Consider the following 17727-nt stretch of genomic DNA (forward strand, 5'->3'; position numbering starts at 1 on the left):
CCAAGTGACTCACCGGGTACCCTTTTCCTGAGCTCACCTTCATTCTGAGCCAATAAGTCTAAATGGGCTAGTGACAGGGATACTGAGTCAGGGTCAGCAGCCTTGGTCTTTCTCCTGCAGCCCTGGGTCTGGGTTCCAAATAAGGGTTTTCTGCTTGTAAAGTGGCAAAATAAGGGGAGCCCCTTGAACTCGGTCTTCCCCCCAAGATGGCCTGGTCAGTGTCCCTGCTTCCTCTGGGGTTGTACACACACACACACACACACACACACACACACACACACTCACTCACTCACTCTTACTTCCTTTCTGAGTTCACAGGTGGACAATACACCAGGCTAGAAGCCAGGGCTCCTAGGCTGTGTCAACAGCCTTGTCACCAGCTCCAGAAAATTCTGTCAACACCCGATCAGTGTGTTCAGCCCTAACCACTGCCTCAGTTTCCCCCATTCATTTCTTTAACCCAGTCAGGGTGCGGAAGGAGCGGACTTCACCCCCTAAATGACTGAGACTAGATTCGGGGTGTAGCGTGGGCGTGGGGGAAGCGCGGGGCCAGCGCCCCCACCCCATCCCGCTCCCGCGGGCTGCGTGGAGGAGGGGCGGGCGGAGGCGGGGCCGTGGGGCTCAGCGCGGCCCCCACCCGCGGGCCGGGCGGCATTCCTGGGAGGCCGGCGCTCTGACGTGGACCCCGGGGCCGCGGGCGCGGCGGGGGGGTCGGCAGCCCGGGGGCTTCTTAAACCCCCTGCCCGGGCCCGGCCCGCACTTTCCCGAGCACCGCTCCGCCCCGGGAGGGAGAGAGAGAGGAGAGCCCCAGCCGGCCAGCCCAGCAGCTCAGCCCAGGAGGCCCGCGAGCCCCGCCAGCCAGAGCGCGAGAGAAGTTTCCGAGAGCGCCGTGTCCCGCCCCGACAGCGCCCCGACAGCACCCGCAGTCCGACCCCCGGCCGCACGTCCCCGGCCCCCCGCCGCGCCAGCATGATGAACAACGGCAGCTACTCGGACGCCTCCGGCCTCGGCCTGGCCGACGAGGCGGACGAGATGCCGTCGACCGAGAAGGACCTAGCGGAGGACGCGCCGTGGAAGAAGATCCAGCAAAACACCTTCACGCGGTGGTGCAACGAGCACCTGAAGTGCGTGGGCAAGCGCCTGACCGACCTGCAGCGCGACCTCAGCGACGGGCTGCGCCTCATCGCGCTGCTCGAAGTGCTCAGCCAGAAGCGCATGTACCGCAAGTTCCACCCGCGCCCCAACTTCCGCCAGATGAAGCTGGAGAATGTGTCTGTGGCCCTGGAGTTCCTGGAGCGCGAGCACATCAAGCTCGTGTCCATCGGTCAGTGCGGGCGACAGGGCACGGTCACAGCGGGGGTTGGGACGGGGTACACAGGTGTGGCTACCGAGAGCCGGGAGAGGGGGAGCCTGGCACGAGAGGACCCCGGTCGGGTGTCTCGCTCACCAGCACAGGCTGCAGCCCTGACACCCCTCTAGGGACAGCAGGCACCCCTGGGAAGTCCAGCAACTTCCGAAGATTTTCCGAACCTCTCACTTTCAGCCTCCCTTCGTACACTCCTACCAACCTGCTCAGTGTCCCCTTCCTTTCCTTTCGGGTAACCCTTGCGCATGCTTGCGAGGACAGAGCTGGTACCCATTGTTAAGTCCTGGGGGCGTCTCCCGCCACCCCCGTGAAAGCAAATGGCTTCCCATCTCCTTCGCCGCTGGGCAAAAGCAGACTTAAGACAGGTCGCAACCGTCTCGAGTCCTCAGGGCCCTGAGGCCAGGGAGACTAGTGGCCGAAGCTCCACCAAGGCTGTTTGCAGGCATGTGCTCCCCATCTGGGATCAGGCCGGGCTAGGGCAAACAGAGCCCAGCCTCAGAAACCTAAAAAGGCGCTGAGCGACCGGCCGGGAGCTTTAACTCCTGATTGCCCTGGGCGCTTCAGTCGCCTGGGAGGGGGACTCCTGACTGTCCATGCCCTGAGCCAACCCACCCCCTGGCCTGCGATTGGCTGCAGCTAAGGGTCAAGCTGCCCTAGAGGGAGGGGAAGGCTGAGGAAGAGAGGAAGTCATTGAGTGTAACCAGATTTGGAAGGTGTGTCAGTTCTGAGTGGGGGTGGGGAGACACACTACTCCTGGCAGTCCAGAAGCCCAGGGTGGGCTTCGAGTGGCAAGAGGCTGCCCACCCCTCACAGCCCTGCCCTGCTGGGACTAAGGTTTCCAGTTTGCACCTTGGGTGAACTCTTAGAGCCCTACTGGGATATACTGGGAGGATCCCCTGGGAGGATGAACCCCAGGCCCTAGTAGGGGAACTGTACATGGTGCCAGGTCTTGTCCCCCACTACAGGATGCCCCCAGAGATTTCACTACTTAACTAGATGTCTGTCTACTCTCTAGTCTCCCTTAGGACCATCTCCGGGCCTCCTGAATTAGCATCTGAGATCAGTCTGGGGCCCTTTGCCCTGTCCAGGCTTCGCCCAGGGCCTTACCTCTTCTAGCCCCAGTACTACCCCCCCCCCACACACACACCCCACCCTCCTGCTCTGGCCTGGAAATAGCCCTGACTCCGTGACACAGCAGATGTCTCTGAGCTTTCCAGAAGGACAAGCCTGAGGACAAGGGGTGGGGGAGGGGGCCCTGGTGCGTGTGTGGTGGAGCTAAGAATTAGGAGAGTGTTGTATGGGTGTGGAGGTGGGGGGGCTCAAGACAAGCCAGTCCTGGGGCTGCTGCCCCCCCCCCCTCCCTTCCCACTGGGACTTGAGAGGCAGTACTGACTGTCCCAGGTGGGGTCTCCAGGGGAAAGTCTGCAGCCTCTGTAAGACATTATAGGAAATGGCCCAGCCTCCCTTCCCTGCTGGCTGCGGGGGCGGTGGGCCCCTCTCCAGGCCTCATCCTTCCCCTGCGCACCTCTCCCCTCCCCCACGGCGGTGGTGCCTGGCTCCAGCCCCCTTGGCTCTGCTGCGGAGGGGCCAGCCCAGAATAGAGGGGGGAAGAAACCAGAGCTGGTTTGGGGGCGGGAGGGAAGCTCCAGGGTTCCCGCGGAGAGGAAGGGGAATTGTGCCCTGTTCGGGCCAAGTGGCTCACCCTGTGCTCATGAGATAAGCTGTCAGCAATTCAGCGGCTGAGCTGGGGTTGGGGCTGAGGCTGGAGAGAGAGAGGGGGCCACAAGCGCCAGCCAGCGCGATCCCTAGGAGATGGAAAGGGAGTACCGCAAGGGGGTCATTTCACTTACTCTGGCTCCCCATCCTATCTAGAAGTGGGAAGGGGTCCCCGGCCAGATACTGTCTCAGGACTGAGTGAACATCTGGGCCCCTGAGGGTGGGGTTCTCAGAGATTCCCCACTTCTCACTAGAAGGAAGGTCGGGGCCTGGAAAAGTTCACCTGGAAGAAGGGTTCTAGGCCTGGCTTGGGTCGACGGGCTAAGGTTGCCCTTCTTACCCCCAGCACGGGGCGCAACCCCCCCCCCCAGCCCCTCCAAACAAAGAGGCCTCCGAGGCAGCGCTGTCCCGCAGCTGTTCCCCAGTTGCTAACCCTTCTCCTAGAGCCAATAGCTGAGGGAGGGGCCGGAGGGGACAGCAGCTGTCCCAGCCCCCCCCTTGGCCAGCCCTGTCTCCTCCCCTCTATTCTAGGCGAAGGGTGGGGGTCACAAGCTCGCTGTCTGGCCCCTCCCACCCCTTGGGGTTCTCCCCAGACAGGCCGAGTCTTGGTGGGATGCTGTGGGGGAAGAAGAGAGGCCTGGGTTGAGTTGAGCTCTACCAGCCTCTTCCCTGCCTGGCCTGGAAGAGGGTGGAAGGGGAAGGTCATAGCTCCCAGGGTGGAACTCTGGGCCGGCTACCCCGCCCCCTCCTGCCCCAAGCTGCGGGGACCACTTGCTGTCTGGCCCAGGGCCAGTTGCTAGGGAGAAACCTCTCTCTCTCCAGCAAACATGAATGACACCCCCCCCCTCCAGCTCCACCCCCTCCCAACACTGCAGCTTCAAGGTCTCCCTCCCAGGGGTCCGGCTCCAGTTTGCAAATAAGCCTCTTGGGTCTGGGAGCTGGGCAGCTGTGAGAGTGAGCGGCTGGGGGTGCCCGGGGCCGGCCGGACTGTGTGAAAGTGTGGTGAGCCTGTGTTTGAGCGAGTCTTTGAGAGCAGCGGGGGAGGCCGTGTGTCATGGAATCTGAGAGTTGCCAAACCATTGTGCTGCCGTGAAGCCAGGGGAAAGGGGCGGGCTGCAGAGCTGCTAGGGAAGGAAGAATGAATCAGTGGCAGTGGGGCCTGGGGGTGGGGCGGGAAACACAGATTCCTGTGCCCTGGGGGCAGGTGGGGCGGAGTGGAGGATGACAGAGGCCCTCCAGGCTACCTTGTCCCCTGGTAAGCGCCCCCAAGATCCGAGGAAAGGAGAACAGGAAATGATGTGTAAGGGGGAGCCTCCAGTCTCTCCCTTTTCTGTCTCTCAGGAACAGCAGTAAACAAAACTGAGCCTCTGTCACCGTGCATCCAACAAGCAGGGCCCAGGGAAGCTGATAGACTTCAGACCTCCATCTCCCCATACAAATAAGCTGGATTCCAAAATCTGTGGCCTGCCAGTTGGGTCCAAAGTGTGCCTTGAGAGTTGAGGCCCCACGTGGGATACTTCCCCTGCCTCCTGTGAAATGCCATTAACCCCCACCACTAGGCAGCGTGACTTCCAAGTTTTAGCTGAGCATATACTGTACCCTTCTCTCCTCCCGGACCCTGGATGTTACAGAAGTCCTTTTAGCTTTTAGGCGAGGATGTAGGCAGGATTGATCTGGTTCCATTCAACTCCAACTTAAGCTTTCAAAATAGTCCACTTTCACTGAGACGCTGACAGTTCGAGCCCCACTGGAGAAACAGAATCCCAGGGAGATGCCTAGGTTGGTGAAGTACCTGTGATCCAAGTGAGGACCTGAGTTCAGATCCCCAAAGCCCGTGTAAGAAGCTGGTACACCTGTAATCCCAATACTGGGGGGGCAGAGAGAGAAGAATCCTGACCAGCCAGGCTAGCCAAATTGGTAAGCTCCAGGTTCAGAGAGAGGTCCTGTCCAAAAAATGAGGTAGGGAATGACTGAAAAAGATACCCGACATCATCTGGTACACACACACACACACACACACATACACACACACACTCACATATATACATACATATACACACATATACTTACATATATACACACATACACTCATACACATATGCACACATATATACACATATATACACCCACTCACATATATACACACATATACACATCATACACTCATACACACAGATACACACACTCGCATATGTACACATATACACACATACACACATATAGACACACACTCACATATATGCACATGCATATACACACACACATACACACACATCAAACACTCATACACACACATAGATACACACACTCGCATATATACACACATATAGACACACACATACACACACTCACATATATACACATGCATATACATACACACACATACACACACACATCATACACTCATACACACACAAAGATACACACACTTGCATATATACACATATACACACATATAGACACACACATACACACATATATATACACACTCACATATATACACATGCATATACATACACTACACACACACACATCATACACTCATACACACACAGATACACACACTCGCATATATACACATGCATATACATACACTACACACACACACATCATACACTCATACACACACAGATACACACACTCGCATATATACACATGCATATACATACACATACACACACACACACACACACACACACGATGCTATTCAAGGTCTACAGTGAAGGAAGCTAGAACAAAAAGAAAAAGAGAAAAATGTCCCAATTGAGTCTATTGAGATAAAACTAGGAAATGCAAGCTATCTGGAAAGCAGACAGAAGGCAGGGACATGACGGGCAGGAGGGAGGATCACAGGAAGGTATATGTGAGAAGATCTGAGGAGTGATGGTTATATTTATCATTTTTTATTTTATGCCAATGGTTTGTGGGCATGCCTTATTGTCAAAGCTTACCAGGTTGTATTCTCTAATATGAGCAGCCTATGCGTCAAACAGTTAAGACAAGGGGCCTTGGGATGTGGCTTGGTTGGTAGAGTGCTCACCTGACGTACATGAGACCCTGAGTTGGATCCCAGTGCCGTATAAACTGGGTGTGGTGCTTACACCTGTCATGTCAGGACTCAGAAAGGAGAGGCTGGAGGATCAGGATTCTAGGCTCTCCAGTCCAGGCTACATAAGACCCTGACTCAAAACAAAACCAGGGTCTGCCCCTAAGAGGCCTGCATTTCGGGAGGGCACTGCTTGGATGGGAGGTAGACCCCAGTGCTGAGGATGGTCTTGGGGTAGAGGAAGGGTGTCAGCAAGGGAAGCAGCCTGTTTCTGAAGATGACACTGGAAAGGACTTGGCATCTGGCGAGGGCCACGGGAGTGAGTGAAAGAGAAGGTAGGCAGAGAGGAGAGGTCCCAGAGGGAGGAGGGCTCAACGCTGTCACTCACACAGCTGCTCCAGGGGCCCTGTGGGTGATGGAGGGTACCACCACAGGGTGCCCTTCTGAGCTGGCTTGTTCTCTTCGCTCTGCAGACAGCAAGGCCATCGTGGATGGGAACTTGAAGCTGATCCTGGGCCTCATCTGGACGCTGATCCTTCACTACTCCATCTCCATGCCCATGTGGGAGGATGAGGACGATGAGGATGCCCGCAAACAGACGCCCAAGCAGCGCCTGCTCGGCTGGATCCAGAACAAGGTGCCCCAGCTGCCCATCACCAACTTTAACCGAGACTGGCAGGACGGCAAGGCTCTGGGTGCCCTGGTGGACAACTGTGCCCCTGGTGAGTAAGCCGGTGGGCACGCCGCCGAACCGTTAGTCCAGTAGGAGAGTGGGGGACTATCTGGAGATGCCGAGGCTCACTGTGCCTGCCACGATGTCCACCTAGAGTCCAAGGGATGGGGATCCCCTGTGGGGTTCGCTCCATCCAGAAGTCACTGCTGGAGTCAAGCTGTTCCTGGGTGCTGGGCTAGACTGAATAGGAGCAAGCCAAGGATTCTAACCAATCATTTTATAGGCAAGCCTAGAAATCCAGAGAGGACTAGTGATTTGTCCAAGAACACGCTCCAGAAGTGACCTCAGAGCCCAGGGCTATTTTGTCACACGGACACCGCTACTTTACTCCAGCAGAAAGAAAGGAACTAGATGGGACTTAGAGCAGGAAACCCCGAGTGAGATACAGAAAGGAGTCTTCGTATGACTCTTGAGATGGCTTTGAGAAAGGGGTGAGGTCCAGGATGGTGTCATTGTGTTGTCCAATGGCAGGTGACCCTGGCCTGCCCTTCTGGGTCCGCCTGGTTAGGCCCTCAGAGGACTGAGCAGCACAGGCCGGAGCCCCACCCAACAACCAGATCCTTCTTCTCATTCACTGTGGGGCAGTTGGCCTGAGGAGCTTCAGCCCCTTGGGGGAATCCTCCCCCGCCCTGGGGTCAGCTGGGGAGCAGGGGTGGGAGGCGGGGGCATGCAGCTGGGAAGCATTCCCAGCTGCTGAGCCGTTGCCCAAAGCTGGTGTGGCTGCCAGCAGTGAGCTCAGCTGTTCCAGCCAGTCACGGATTCCAGCCTGTGAGCGGCCCCTTCCTCACCAATGCTGTCAGTCCCTCTATCTCCATCTTGGACCAAGCTGACCCCCCCACCCCCACCCCGACCCTACAACCAGCCCTTCACAGGGTGATCTGGGACTCCATCAGCATCCTACCTGCTGAGAGGCTGGGCTCTTGATGTCCATACAGAAGAGTCCATCTTCCAGCAGCTGCTTTGATGCCTCAGTTTCTCCAAAGGCAGTTAAGATGGGAGAGTTACCCCTAAGGCTAGTGCGGAACAGCTTAGGGACGTGGGACTTCCTGGCACCTGTGAAAAGATACATCGTGGGGTTGTGGGGGACCGGGCTCTCACCTCCTACCCACCCTTAGGCAGCTGGCACCAAGTGGAGGGGGCCTTGGTTGGGGTTTGGTGCTCAGGGTCTCTGCTAGGTCTCGGGTTAAGCAGGAGGCTGGCTGGCAGGGCTGGTACCAGGCTGCGTCACCGGGGGAGAGAAAGGATGCATTGTTGGTGCTAACAAGGACTGCTACGCCTTGACGTGGTGATGAGTTGCTACGTCAGGGGACAACGGGAACCTGGCTGGGGAAGGGCCGAGAGCCGGCCAGAAAGGATGTGAAGCCGTGGACTCTGGGATTACTGGCCAAGCAAAGGCTTGGTGCTAGCTCCGTGGTTTACTGTTACGTTCTTCCACCATCTTTCTAGGGCTCTGCCCTGACTGGGAAGCCTGGGATCCCAACCAGCCTGTGCAGAATGCCAGAGAAGCCATGCAACAAGCGGATGACTGGCTTGGGGTGCCCCAGGTACACTGGCAGGCAGGGTGGGAGGGGCGATGGAGAGAGAAGGACCCTGAGGTGACCGGCCAGGAAGCAGGTGCGAACCGGAAGCACTGGGCAACCGTCATCTCTCCCTGTGGCAGGTGATTGCCCCTGAAGAAATCGTGGACCCCAACGTGGATGAGCATTCTGTCATGACCTACCTGTCCCAGTTTCCTAAGGCCAAGCTCAAACCTGGTGCCCCTGTTCGCTCTAAGCAGCTGAACCCCAAGAAAGCCATTGCCTACGGGCCTGGTACGTGTTGAGTCCCAATGGCCTTCCCCAGGCACCTGGGCAGGTGTAGGGTGGTTGAGTGATCTGGGCTCTGCTTCTGCCTGCAGGCATCGAGCCCCAGGGCAACACGGTGCTGCAGCCGGCCCACTTCACGGTGCAGACAGTAGACGCTGGTGTGGGTGAGGTGCTGGTCTACATCGAGGACCCCGAGGGCCACACCGAGGAGGTACAGTAGAGTGCTGGGGATGAAGGGATTGGAACCAGAGGCTACCTGGGACTGAGGAGTCCCGGGATTATGACATCAGTAAAGGTTAACAGTCGTGTGATTTTCAACCTTTTTCCTTCCCAATAGGCCAAAGTGGTTCCCAACAATGACAAGGACCGCACGTACGCTGTCTCCTATGTGCCCAAGGTTGCTGGGTTACACAAGGTATCTCCCCGGAGGCCCCCTGCCTTCCTGGCTATCCACTGCTGCCCTCTTGGCCCACACCCCACTGCCATTGTCCACCTCTCACCCTCATTTTGCCTCTCTACTCCCTCAGAACTAGTGTCCCCTAAACTAACCTTTGACCCCCCTCGTCCCAGGTGACCGTGCTCTTTGCTGGCCAGAACATCGAGCGCAGTCCCTTTGAGGTGAATGTGGGCATGGCTCTCGGGGATGCCAACAAGGTATCAGCCCGTGGCCCTGGCCTGGAACCTGTGGGGAATGTGGCCAACAAACCCACCTACTTTGACATCTATACTGCAGGTAAGGGTCAGCCACGGTGGACGGAGGGGCAGCCTCTGACCGTGTATGGGTGTGGGGCTGAACTGGCTGAGACAGAGGTCCTAGGCGGCAGTGGGGTAGTTTGAGGATGAGGGAGCCCGATCAGAGGTGTGTATCTAGAGTGGGTACTGACTGCCCGTCCTTTGCAGGGGCTGGCACTGGGGACGTGGCTGTGGTGATCGTGGACCCACAGGGGCGGCGAGATACAGTCGAGGTGGCCCTGGAAGACAAGGGTGACAGCACGTTCCGCTGCACATACAGGCCTGTGATGGAGGGACCGCACACGGTGCATGTGGCCTTCGCTGGGGCCCCCATCACCCGAAGCCCTTTTCCTGTCCATGTGGCAGAAGGTAAGGGCGCTTCACCTCACCAAAGCCAGACACAGAAAGCTGCCCCAGCAGCCCCAGTTCTGTGGTGGACACAAACTTCCGTTCTAGGACTGAGGAGAAATGCAGCGCTTTACCCACAGCGGGGGGAGGTGGGAGAGGTGGGGGCAGCAGCTAGCTGTCCACTCGAGACAGACAGGAGCAGCTAGGTGGGGCTCTGGAGGGATCTCTCTGGTCTTTATCATCCCTCCACCCCAAGGAGGCTGGTCTGGGTAAGAGGAGGGCCAGAGATCACACGGAAAGAGACCAGAATATGGGCAACACAGAAGGGTTGGGAGAGGGGATGGGGCCACACAGGCAGAGCACACATGGCGTGCTCTCACCCAAGTGCAAGGCCCTCAGTTGGTAAACCCGCCCCCGACTGGTTCTCTCCCTGTACTCAGTGCCCTTGCTGCCGCCCACCCCCTCTGTGCCCATCGTCTACCAGGCCAAGAGAGTGGCGCCACGTTAGTACTCGCCAGTGGAGGTGTGGCCGGGCATGGCCGTAGCTGACTGGCCTCACCTGTGCTTGTGGCATGCCCACATGGTGTGGATGGCTCCCATTCTGTGGCATTCTGTGGCAGGCTGGAATCCCATGGCATTGCCTGTGTTCTCTGACAGGTCTATTTTCTTTTGCTGTTTGCCTGGTAGCGTCTGTCATAAAATTTAGAAAGTGTCTCACTGTCTATCAGTGTTCCATGCCTGGCCTTAGCTGCTGAACCACTGCCCGTATTCTGTGGCAGGGTCTGAGTTCTGTGCCACGAGCTGTGTTCTCTGGCAGGCCTGGATTCTGTGTGGCTGTTAGTTTTGTGGTGCCCATGCCATGAGCTCCATGCCATTTTCTGTATTTAGCAAGCAGGCTGCTTTCCATGCATTGCCCATGTGCAGTGGAAGGTTTCATGCTACGTGGAAAACCTCTTGTTCCATGGTGGTGCTGGATGTTTTGTGGCATGCCACAGTTTGTGAGGCAGCTGTGGTGGTACTGAGAAGACCTGGGGCTATAGGTAGAAGGCCTTAGGTGTGGGTAAAGAGTCTTCCTTGTCTCTCATCCCACTCAGTGCAGACTGTGCCGTGTTTTTGTCTCAAGTGGCTCTGAGGAAAGGCCCTGACCTGGACCTGCACCCAGCATTGCTCCCGGCAGCCCCAGTTCTGTGGTGGACACAGAAGGCATGGGGCAGGGTTGCATGAGACCATGCCCAGTTCCTGGGAGGGCTCAGGAGACCCGTGCACAGTAAGGTGGTCAGTGATGAGGAGCTTGACCTTTTTCCAGGGCCCTTCAGCATCCAATCCTTCTGTTTCTTCTCCCCCCCACCCCCAGCCTGTAATCCCAATGCCTGCCGTGCCTCTGGGAGAGGCCTGCAGCCCAAAGGCGTGCGTGTGAAAGAGGTGGCCGACTTCAAGGTGTTCACCAAGGGTGCTGGCAGCGGGGAACTGAAGGTCACGGTCAAGGGGCCAAGTGAGTGCCAGGGCCTGGGGATGGGGGTCTAGTGGCAGCCAACACACACAACCCCACCCCAAGATTCCAGAGACACAGTGACCAGAGACACCGTGGACTCCTCTCTGCCTGTTGCCCAGTTTGAAAACTGGAGCTAGTTTTCTCCACCATGGGTGCTTCACGGGCTGTTGTGCTTGGGGATGTCACGTGGTCCTGACACTAGTTTCAGCTCTGCCCGCCAGCAGCACCTCCCTCAGACAGGCCTAGGTCCCAAGGACTCCTTGAGGGGACCAAAACCCTGGGACTCACTCCCAGACTCTCTGACTCTCACTTATTTCCTCAGAAGGCACAGAGGAGCCCGTGAAAGTGCGGGAGGCTGGGGACGGTGTGTTCGAGTGCGAGTACTACCCTGTGGTACCTGGGAAATACGTGGTGACCATCACATGGGGTGGCTATGCCGTCCCCCGCAGGTAAGCACAATGCCCCCTCCCTGTGTGGGTCTTCCTGTCCGTGTCACCGGCTGCCAGGAAAGGAAGTCGCTCCCTGCAGATCTGGAAGAAGGGAAGAGGGGTGGCCCTGACAGGGGCACCTCCTAACACTGATGCAAAGTCCTTCCTTTTCCTAGTCCTTTTGAGGTCCAGGTGAGCCCAGAGGCCGGAGCCCAGAAAGTGCGGGCATGGGGTCCTGGTTTGGAGACAGGCCAGGTGGGCAAGTCTGCTGACTTTGTGGTGGAAGCCATCGGCACAGAAGTGGGGACGCTGGGTAAGTGGCTGGGTGGCCGGGGAGTGTGATATAAAGGACTGATACTGAGGAGCTGGGGAAAGAGGTAAAAATGTTGAAGGGTATCAGGGTAAGCGTAGACAGGGGGCATAGGAGTAACTGGGGTGGGGGCAGAAGGAAACATGGGGGGCCTGCCTGAGAGGCCTGGCTGCGTCTTATGCTCTCCGACCCTTCCCACCTCTCCCCAGGCTTCTCCATCGAGGGGCCTTCACAAGCCAAGATAGAGTGTGACGACAAGGGTGATGGATCCTGTGATGTGCGGTACTGGCCCACGGAGCCCGGGGAGTATGCCGTGCATGTCATCTGTGATGACGAGGACATCCGGGACTCTCCCTTCATCGCCCACATTCAGCCAGCCCCACCAGACTGCTTCCCGGACAAGGTGGGGTCCTAGCCCCCATATCTGTCTGGACTGGGCTCCGGTGCACTGGTCCTCCTCCCGTCCCCAACCCAGCCCTCCTCTCCTGCCCTGCACAGGTGAAAGGCTTCGGACCTGGCCTGGAACCCACTGGCTGCATCGTGGACAAGCCGGCCGAGTTCACCATTGATGCCCGGGCTGCTGGCAAGGGAGATCTGAAGCTCTATGCCCAGGTGGGACACTCACTGTCTCCACTGTGCCCCATTACCACAGACAGGGGCCTCCAGAAGGGAGGCTGGAACATCACAGAAAGGCAGGGCTGGATCTCATGTAGCCGTAGTTCTATGGAAAATTAAAGCCCTGTTTTCTTACTGATGATAACCTTAAAAACATATTACTCAGAATTCATTTTTGAGTCAATAATTTGCAGTTGAAAGATGATTTCACCAACTATGACATTGGCTTCAATCAGTTTCACAAACTAGTGTCCACTGACCCCTAAAGGTCTTGAGGTTCCAAGGAGACAATTGTTCTTTGAAAGGCTTGTTAATCAATTGTAGGAATATTGGCTAAGCCCAGCCTCTCCCTGTCTAACACATAAGCTAAACATAAGCTGGGAAGCAGGCCACACGGGTGGCCTCATGCCAAGTCTTTTGGCTCCTGGGGTAAGTACTGGCCACCAAAGCACGTGGCACTAGACTCCGTGGCTGGGCCTTGGAGTGGGTGTGTAGATACTGCATGGGAAAGGTGCAGAGAATGCCTGACCCGGCAGAGGGCACACTGAGAGACCCTGTGGCCGCTTCTGCCCTTATGAGCATTGCTTCGCTGGTGCCCACAGGATGCAGATGGCTGCCCCATCGACATCAAGGTGATCCCCAACGGTGACGGTACCTTCCGCTGCTCCTATGTGCCTACCAAGCCCATTAAGCATACCATCATCGTCTCCTGGGGAGGCGTCAACGTGCCCAAGAGCCCCTTCAGGGTATGTCTACCAACCCTGCCCCTTGCACACACACTACCAGGAGTCCCAGAGGAGTCTGGGTCCCATGCAGCAGATGCGGGCTGTCGTGGACCCTCTGCCCATTTTCCTGCCTCAAGGCCTCAACAAAGAGGCTAAGACTGGTCACCTAAGCTGAGGCTGGGGTGGGGAGCCGCTGGGCAAGGTTAGCCTTGAGCAAGGCCTGCTCCCTGAGCATCAAACCCCTGCCCGCAGGTGAATGTGGGAGAGGGCAGCCATCCTGAGCGGGTAAAGGTCTATGGCCCTGGAGTGGAGAAGACGGGCCTTAAGGCCAATGAGCCCACCTATTTCACAGTGGACTGCAGTGAAGCCGGGCAAGGTGCGCAACTCCCTCGGGGGCGTGTCCTGCGTGGGGAGGGCTTGGAACCATTGGAACTAGTCGGCTGGTGCAGTTCCAGGAGACTCTTGTGGGAGAAGCCCTTGGGTCTCCTCACAGCCCCGGCCCTTCCTCCTCTCAGGTGACGTGAGCATTGGCATCAAGTGCGCGCCTGGTGTGGTGGGGCCTGTGGAAGCTGACATCGACTTCGACATCATCAAGAATGACAACGACACCTTCACAGTCAAGTATACACCTCCGGGGGCCGGCCACTACACCATCATGGTGCTGTTTGCCAACCAGGTACTGCAGCCCTCCCTCGGCTGTTGGTAGCCGCGGGCTTGCGTGTTAAAGGTCTGGGAGGGTGGCTGGAAATGAGCTGTTTCTGGGGCAGAAGGCACACTTCCACAGAGGCTGTGGAGTCCTTTACATGTGTGTGTGTGTGTGTGTGTGTGTGTGTGTGTGTGTGTGTGTGTGTGTGTGTGTGTGTTGGGCCTCACACAGCACAGGAGTGCCTTTTAGAGGTTACCTTTCCCAGAATTGGTCCCTGAGTGTCCTGACCAGCATGTAGCTCAATACTGCCCCCTGGGAAACCTGATCAAGACTTTTCCACATCCAGGAGATCCCGGCCAGTCCCTTCCACATCAAGGTGGACCCATCCCATGATGCTAGCAAGGTCAAGGCTGAGGGCCCCGGGCTGAGCCGCACAGGTTAGATGTCTGGGCAAGGATGGGTTTGGCGTGAGTTGGTGTTGGTTGGGGCTAGCTGGTTTCCTCACTACCGTCTCTCGGTGGGGGCTTCCAGGTGTGGAAGTGGGAAAGCCGACTCACTTCACCGTGCTGACCAAGGGAGCCGGCAAGGCCAAGCTGGATGTGCACTTTGCTGGGGCAGCCAAGGGCGAGGCTGTGCGGGACTTTGAAATTATTGACAACCATGACTACTCCTACACTGTCAAGTACACTGCTGTCCAGCAGGTATGCCTCACTCCACGCCTCCCTGTGCTGCTGATGGGATCTGAGTGTAACCTCCTCAGCATCAGAGCCGTTCCGGGTCCTTGGCCCTTGCCTGCCTCCCCCCCCCCCCCCCCCGTCCCCCCCGTCTGATCAATGAGCTGCAGAGTCCAAGGAGCTGTTACCAGGTGAATCCAAGCCACTCCATTCTGACTTTCTCTTGTACCCGATAGGGCAACATGGCAGTGACAGTGACCTACGGTGGGGACCCCGTCCCCAAAAGTCCCTTTGTGGTGAATGTGGCACCCCCATTGGACCTCAGCAAAGTCAAAGTTCAAGGCCTTAACAGCAGTAAGTGAAGAGCCACCCTGGGATTGCGGGGTATTGGGTGAGTGGCTGGAGTCTCTCCTGATGGTGTCCCTGGCCCTCCATGCAGAGGTAGCTGTGGGACAGGAACAGGCATTCTCGGTGAACACAAGAGGGGCTGGTGGTCAGGGTCAACTAGATGTGCGGATGACCTCACCCTCCCGACGACCTATCCCCTGCAAACTGGAGCCTGGGGGTGGAGCAGACGCCCAGGCTGTGCGCTACATGCCCCCTGAAGAGGGACCTTACAAAGTGGACATCACCTATGATGGTCACCCGGTGCCTGGCAGCCCCTTTGCTGTGGAAGGTGTCCTGCCCCCTGACCCCTCCAAGGTAAATATGTAGGGGCTGGTGGGATCCCGGAGTTGGGGGCTGGTAGGAAAGATGGGTGAGTTATAGGCAGAGACCAGAAGGACACATGGGCCTGGGGTAGGCACTTCCAGGGCCAGGACCATCCTTTACGTAGGACCTGTCTTAGAGACAGCTTAGTTAAGAGCCTGGCCTTGGAATCAGACCAGAGCTTGAATTCCCCTACTTCATCTCTGTCTCAGTGTCCTTTCCTGGAGTCGTAAAGACTCTATGGTAACTGCTACAGCCCAGGGTACTTAGCTAGGTCACAGCCGCAGAGTCTGGGAGCTTAGGAGAAGCCAAGTTCAGGGAGCTAATGTGTGTTCATCTTCCTAGGTCTGTGCTTACGGCCCTGGTCTCAAAGGCGGGCTTGTAGGCACCCCTGCACCATTCTCCATTGACACCAAAGGGGCTGGCACAGGAGGCCTGGGGCTGACTGTTGAGGGTCCCTGCGAAGCCAAGATCGAGTGCCAGGACAACGGGGACGGATCCTGTGCCGTCAGCTACCTGCCCACAGAGCCAGGCGAGTACACCATCAATATCCTGTTTGCTGAAGCCCACATCCCCGGCTCACCCTTCAAGGCCACCATCCAGCCCGTGTTCGACCCAAGCAAGGTGAGGGCCAGTGGGCCGGGCCTGGAGCGAGGCAAGGCTGGAGAGGCAGCCACCTTCACCGTGGACTGCTCAGAGGCGGGCGAGGCTGAGCTGACCATTGAGATCCTGTCGGACGCTGGCGTCAAAGCCGAGGTGCTGATCCACAACAACGCGGACGGCACCTACCACATCACCTACAGCCCTGCCTTCCCGGGCACCTACACCATCACCATCAAGTACGGCGGCCACCCCATCCCCAAGTTCCCCACCCGTGTCCACGTGCAGCCTGCAGTCGATACCAGTGGCGTCAAGGTCTCCGGGCCTGGTGTGGAGCCACATGGTAAGAGAGGAGCAGCCCGCAATGTCCAGGTCTGGGACGAGGTCAGAAAGGAGGGAGGAGAGCCGGGAGGTGAGCAAATGGAGCTTTAGGGGGCTCAACGTCCCAGAGAAGGAGCAAGGGGGTGCAACAGGGCATGAAGCTTAGTCTCTGCTCTTGTGACAAAACGGCCTCTGCCCCTGGGCACTTCTCTGGTAAGATCTTTGGACTCGTCAGTGTAAGGCATCTCGGACCCAATGAAACCGAGACGACGTAAAGTGGCATAGTGAGAAAGCTAGGTCTGGGGGTGTCAAGAATCAGGGGAGAGTTACATGAGTGGGCTGCTGGCGAGAGAGCCAGGCTCGACTAGGAATAAGCTGAGCAGAGGCAAGTCCGACACAGTTCTCAGGCTGGGGGGCACTAACCAGGACGGAGGATGGCACTCCACGGGGAAGGGAGGAGAGGCAGAAGGTCCGAGCAAAGGCCTGAGACTCACAGGGTGCGGAGAGGTGGCTAGGCTCTGCGTGAAAGAACAGCTATGGAGTGAGGGATGAGGAAGGCGCTGTGTGATGGCTGAGCCCGGCTCCCCGGATCTAGGTGTCCTGCGGGAGGTGACCACTGAGTTTACCGTGGATGCGAGGTCTCTGACAGCCACGGGCGGCAACCACGTGACAGCTCGTGTTCTCAACCCCTCGGGTGCTAAGACAGACACCTATGTGACGGACAACGGGGACGGCACCTACCGCGTGCAGTACACCGCCTACGAAGAGGGTAAGGAGTCCCTGTGCGTGGGCGTGGGTCACAGCACGGGAGGGCGAGGAGGAGGAGGGCTCTGCTCTCTGGACTGACTCTGGGCCCGGCCTCCAGGTGTGCATTTGGTGGAGGTGCTCTATGATGAAGTAGCTGTGCCCAAGAGCCCCTTCCGAGTAGGTGTGACTGAGGGCTGTGACCCCACCCGCGTCCGGGCCTTTGGGCCAGGCCTGGAGGGTGGCTTGGTTAACAAGGCCAACCGCTTCACCGTGGAAACCAGGTATCCTTCTCTTGGCCCGACCTTGACCCAAAGCGACAGCCATCTTGATCTCTGCTGTTTGCCCTTCCCCTTTTCCCCGTCACCCACTCCATCCTGTTTCCGGGGTGGCCAGGGATCATTCTTCTCCCTGCATTCCCAAACGGCCCAGTGCAGCCCCCTCCCTCCAGCACCGGGTCCCCAGCAGCCTGCTCTTTTGTCCTCCCTGCCCCCCAACCCCTTCCGTACCTTTTGTTGGCTCCAGAACAGCTGACGGGAGTGTTCTTTTATAGGGGTGCTGGCACAGGAGGCCTCGGCCTAGCCATCGAGGGCCCCTCAGAAGCTAAGATGTCCTGCAAGGACAACAAAGATGGCAGCTGCACGGTGGAGTACATCCCCTTCACCGCTGGAGACTACGACGTCAACATCACCTTCGGGGGACAGCCCATCCCAGGTGG

At 57.8% G+C, this 17727-nt stretch overlaps 1 protein-coding gene across 2 annotated transcripts in view; it reads left to right on the top strand.

The window, feature by feature from the left end:
* Positions 1–742: 742 nt before the first annotated feature.
* Positions 743–17727, top strand: part of Flnc (filamin C) — a 28803-nt gene continuing 11818 nt past the window's right edge. For both annotated transcript variants that reach the window (XM_059257483.1, XM_059257484.1), the window contains exons 1-24: positions 743–1324; positions 6602–6850; positions 8308–8405; positions 8522–8672; positions 8759–8877; positions 9004–9081; positions 9237–9399; positions 9567–9767; positions 11101–11238; positions 11561–11687; positions 11843–11979; positions 12186–12379; positions 12475–12588; positions 13194–13337; positions 13569–13692; positions 13832–13992; positions 14309–14399; positions 14494–14663; positions 14873–14990; positions 15076–15338; positions 15690–16287; positions 16861–17034; positions 17131–17293; positions 17563–17723. In XM_059257483.1, coding sequence (XP_059113466.1) covers positions 970–1324; positions 6602–6850; positions 8308–8405; positions 8522–8672; positions 8759–8877; positions 9004–9081; positions 9237–9399; positions 9567–9767; positions 11101–11238; positions 11561–11687; positions 11843–11979; positions 12186–12379; positions 12475–12588; positions 13194–13337; positions 13569–13692; positions 13832–13992; positions 14309–14399; positions 14494–14663; positions 14873–14990; positions 15076–15338; positions 15690–16287; positions 16861–17034; positions 17131–17293; positions 17563–17723 — 4291 coding nt within the window. In that variant the 5' untranslated portion in view covers positions 743–969. The remainder of the gene's footprint in view (positions 1325–6601; positions 6851–8307; positions 8406–8521; positions 8673–8758; positions 8878–9003; positions 9082–9236; positions 9400–9566; positions 9768–11100; positions 11239–11560; positions 11688–11842; positions 11980–12185; positions 12380–12474; positions 12589–13193; positions 13338–13568; positions 13693–13831; positions 13993–14308; positions 14400–14493; positions 14664–14872; positions 14991–15075; positions 15339–15689; positions 16288–16860; positions 17035–17130; positions 17294–17562; positions 17724–17727) is intronic.

The sequence above is a fragment of the Peromyscus eremicus genome, chromosome 3 (assembly GCF_949786415.1).
Source record: "Peromyscus eremicus chromosome 3, PerEre_H2_v1, whole genome shotgun sequence".
NCBI lineage: Eukaryota > Metazoa > Chordata > Mammalia > Rodentia > Cricetidae > Peromyscus > Peromyscus eremicus.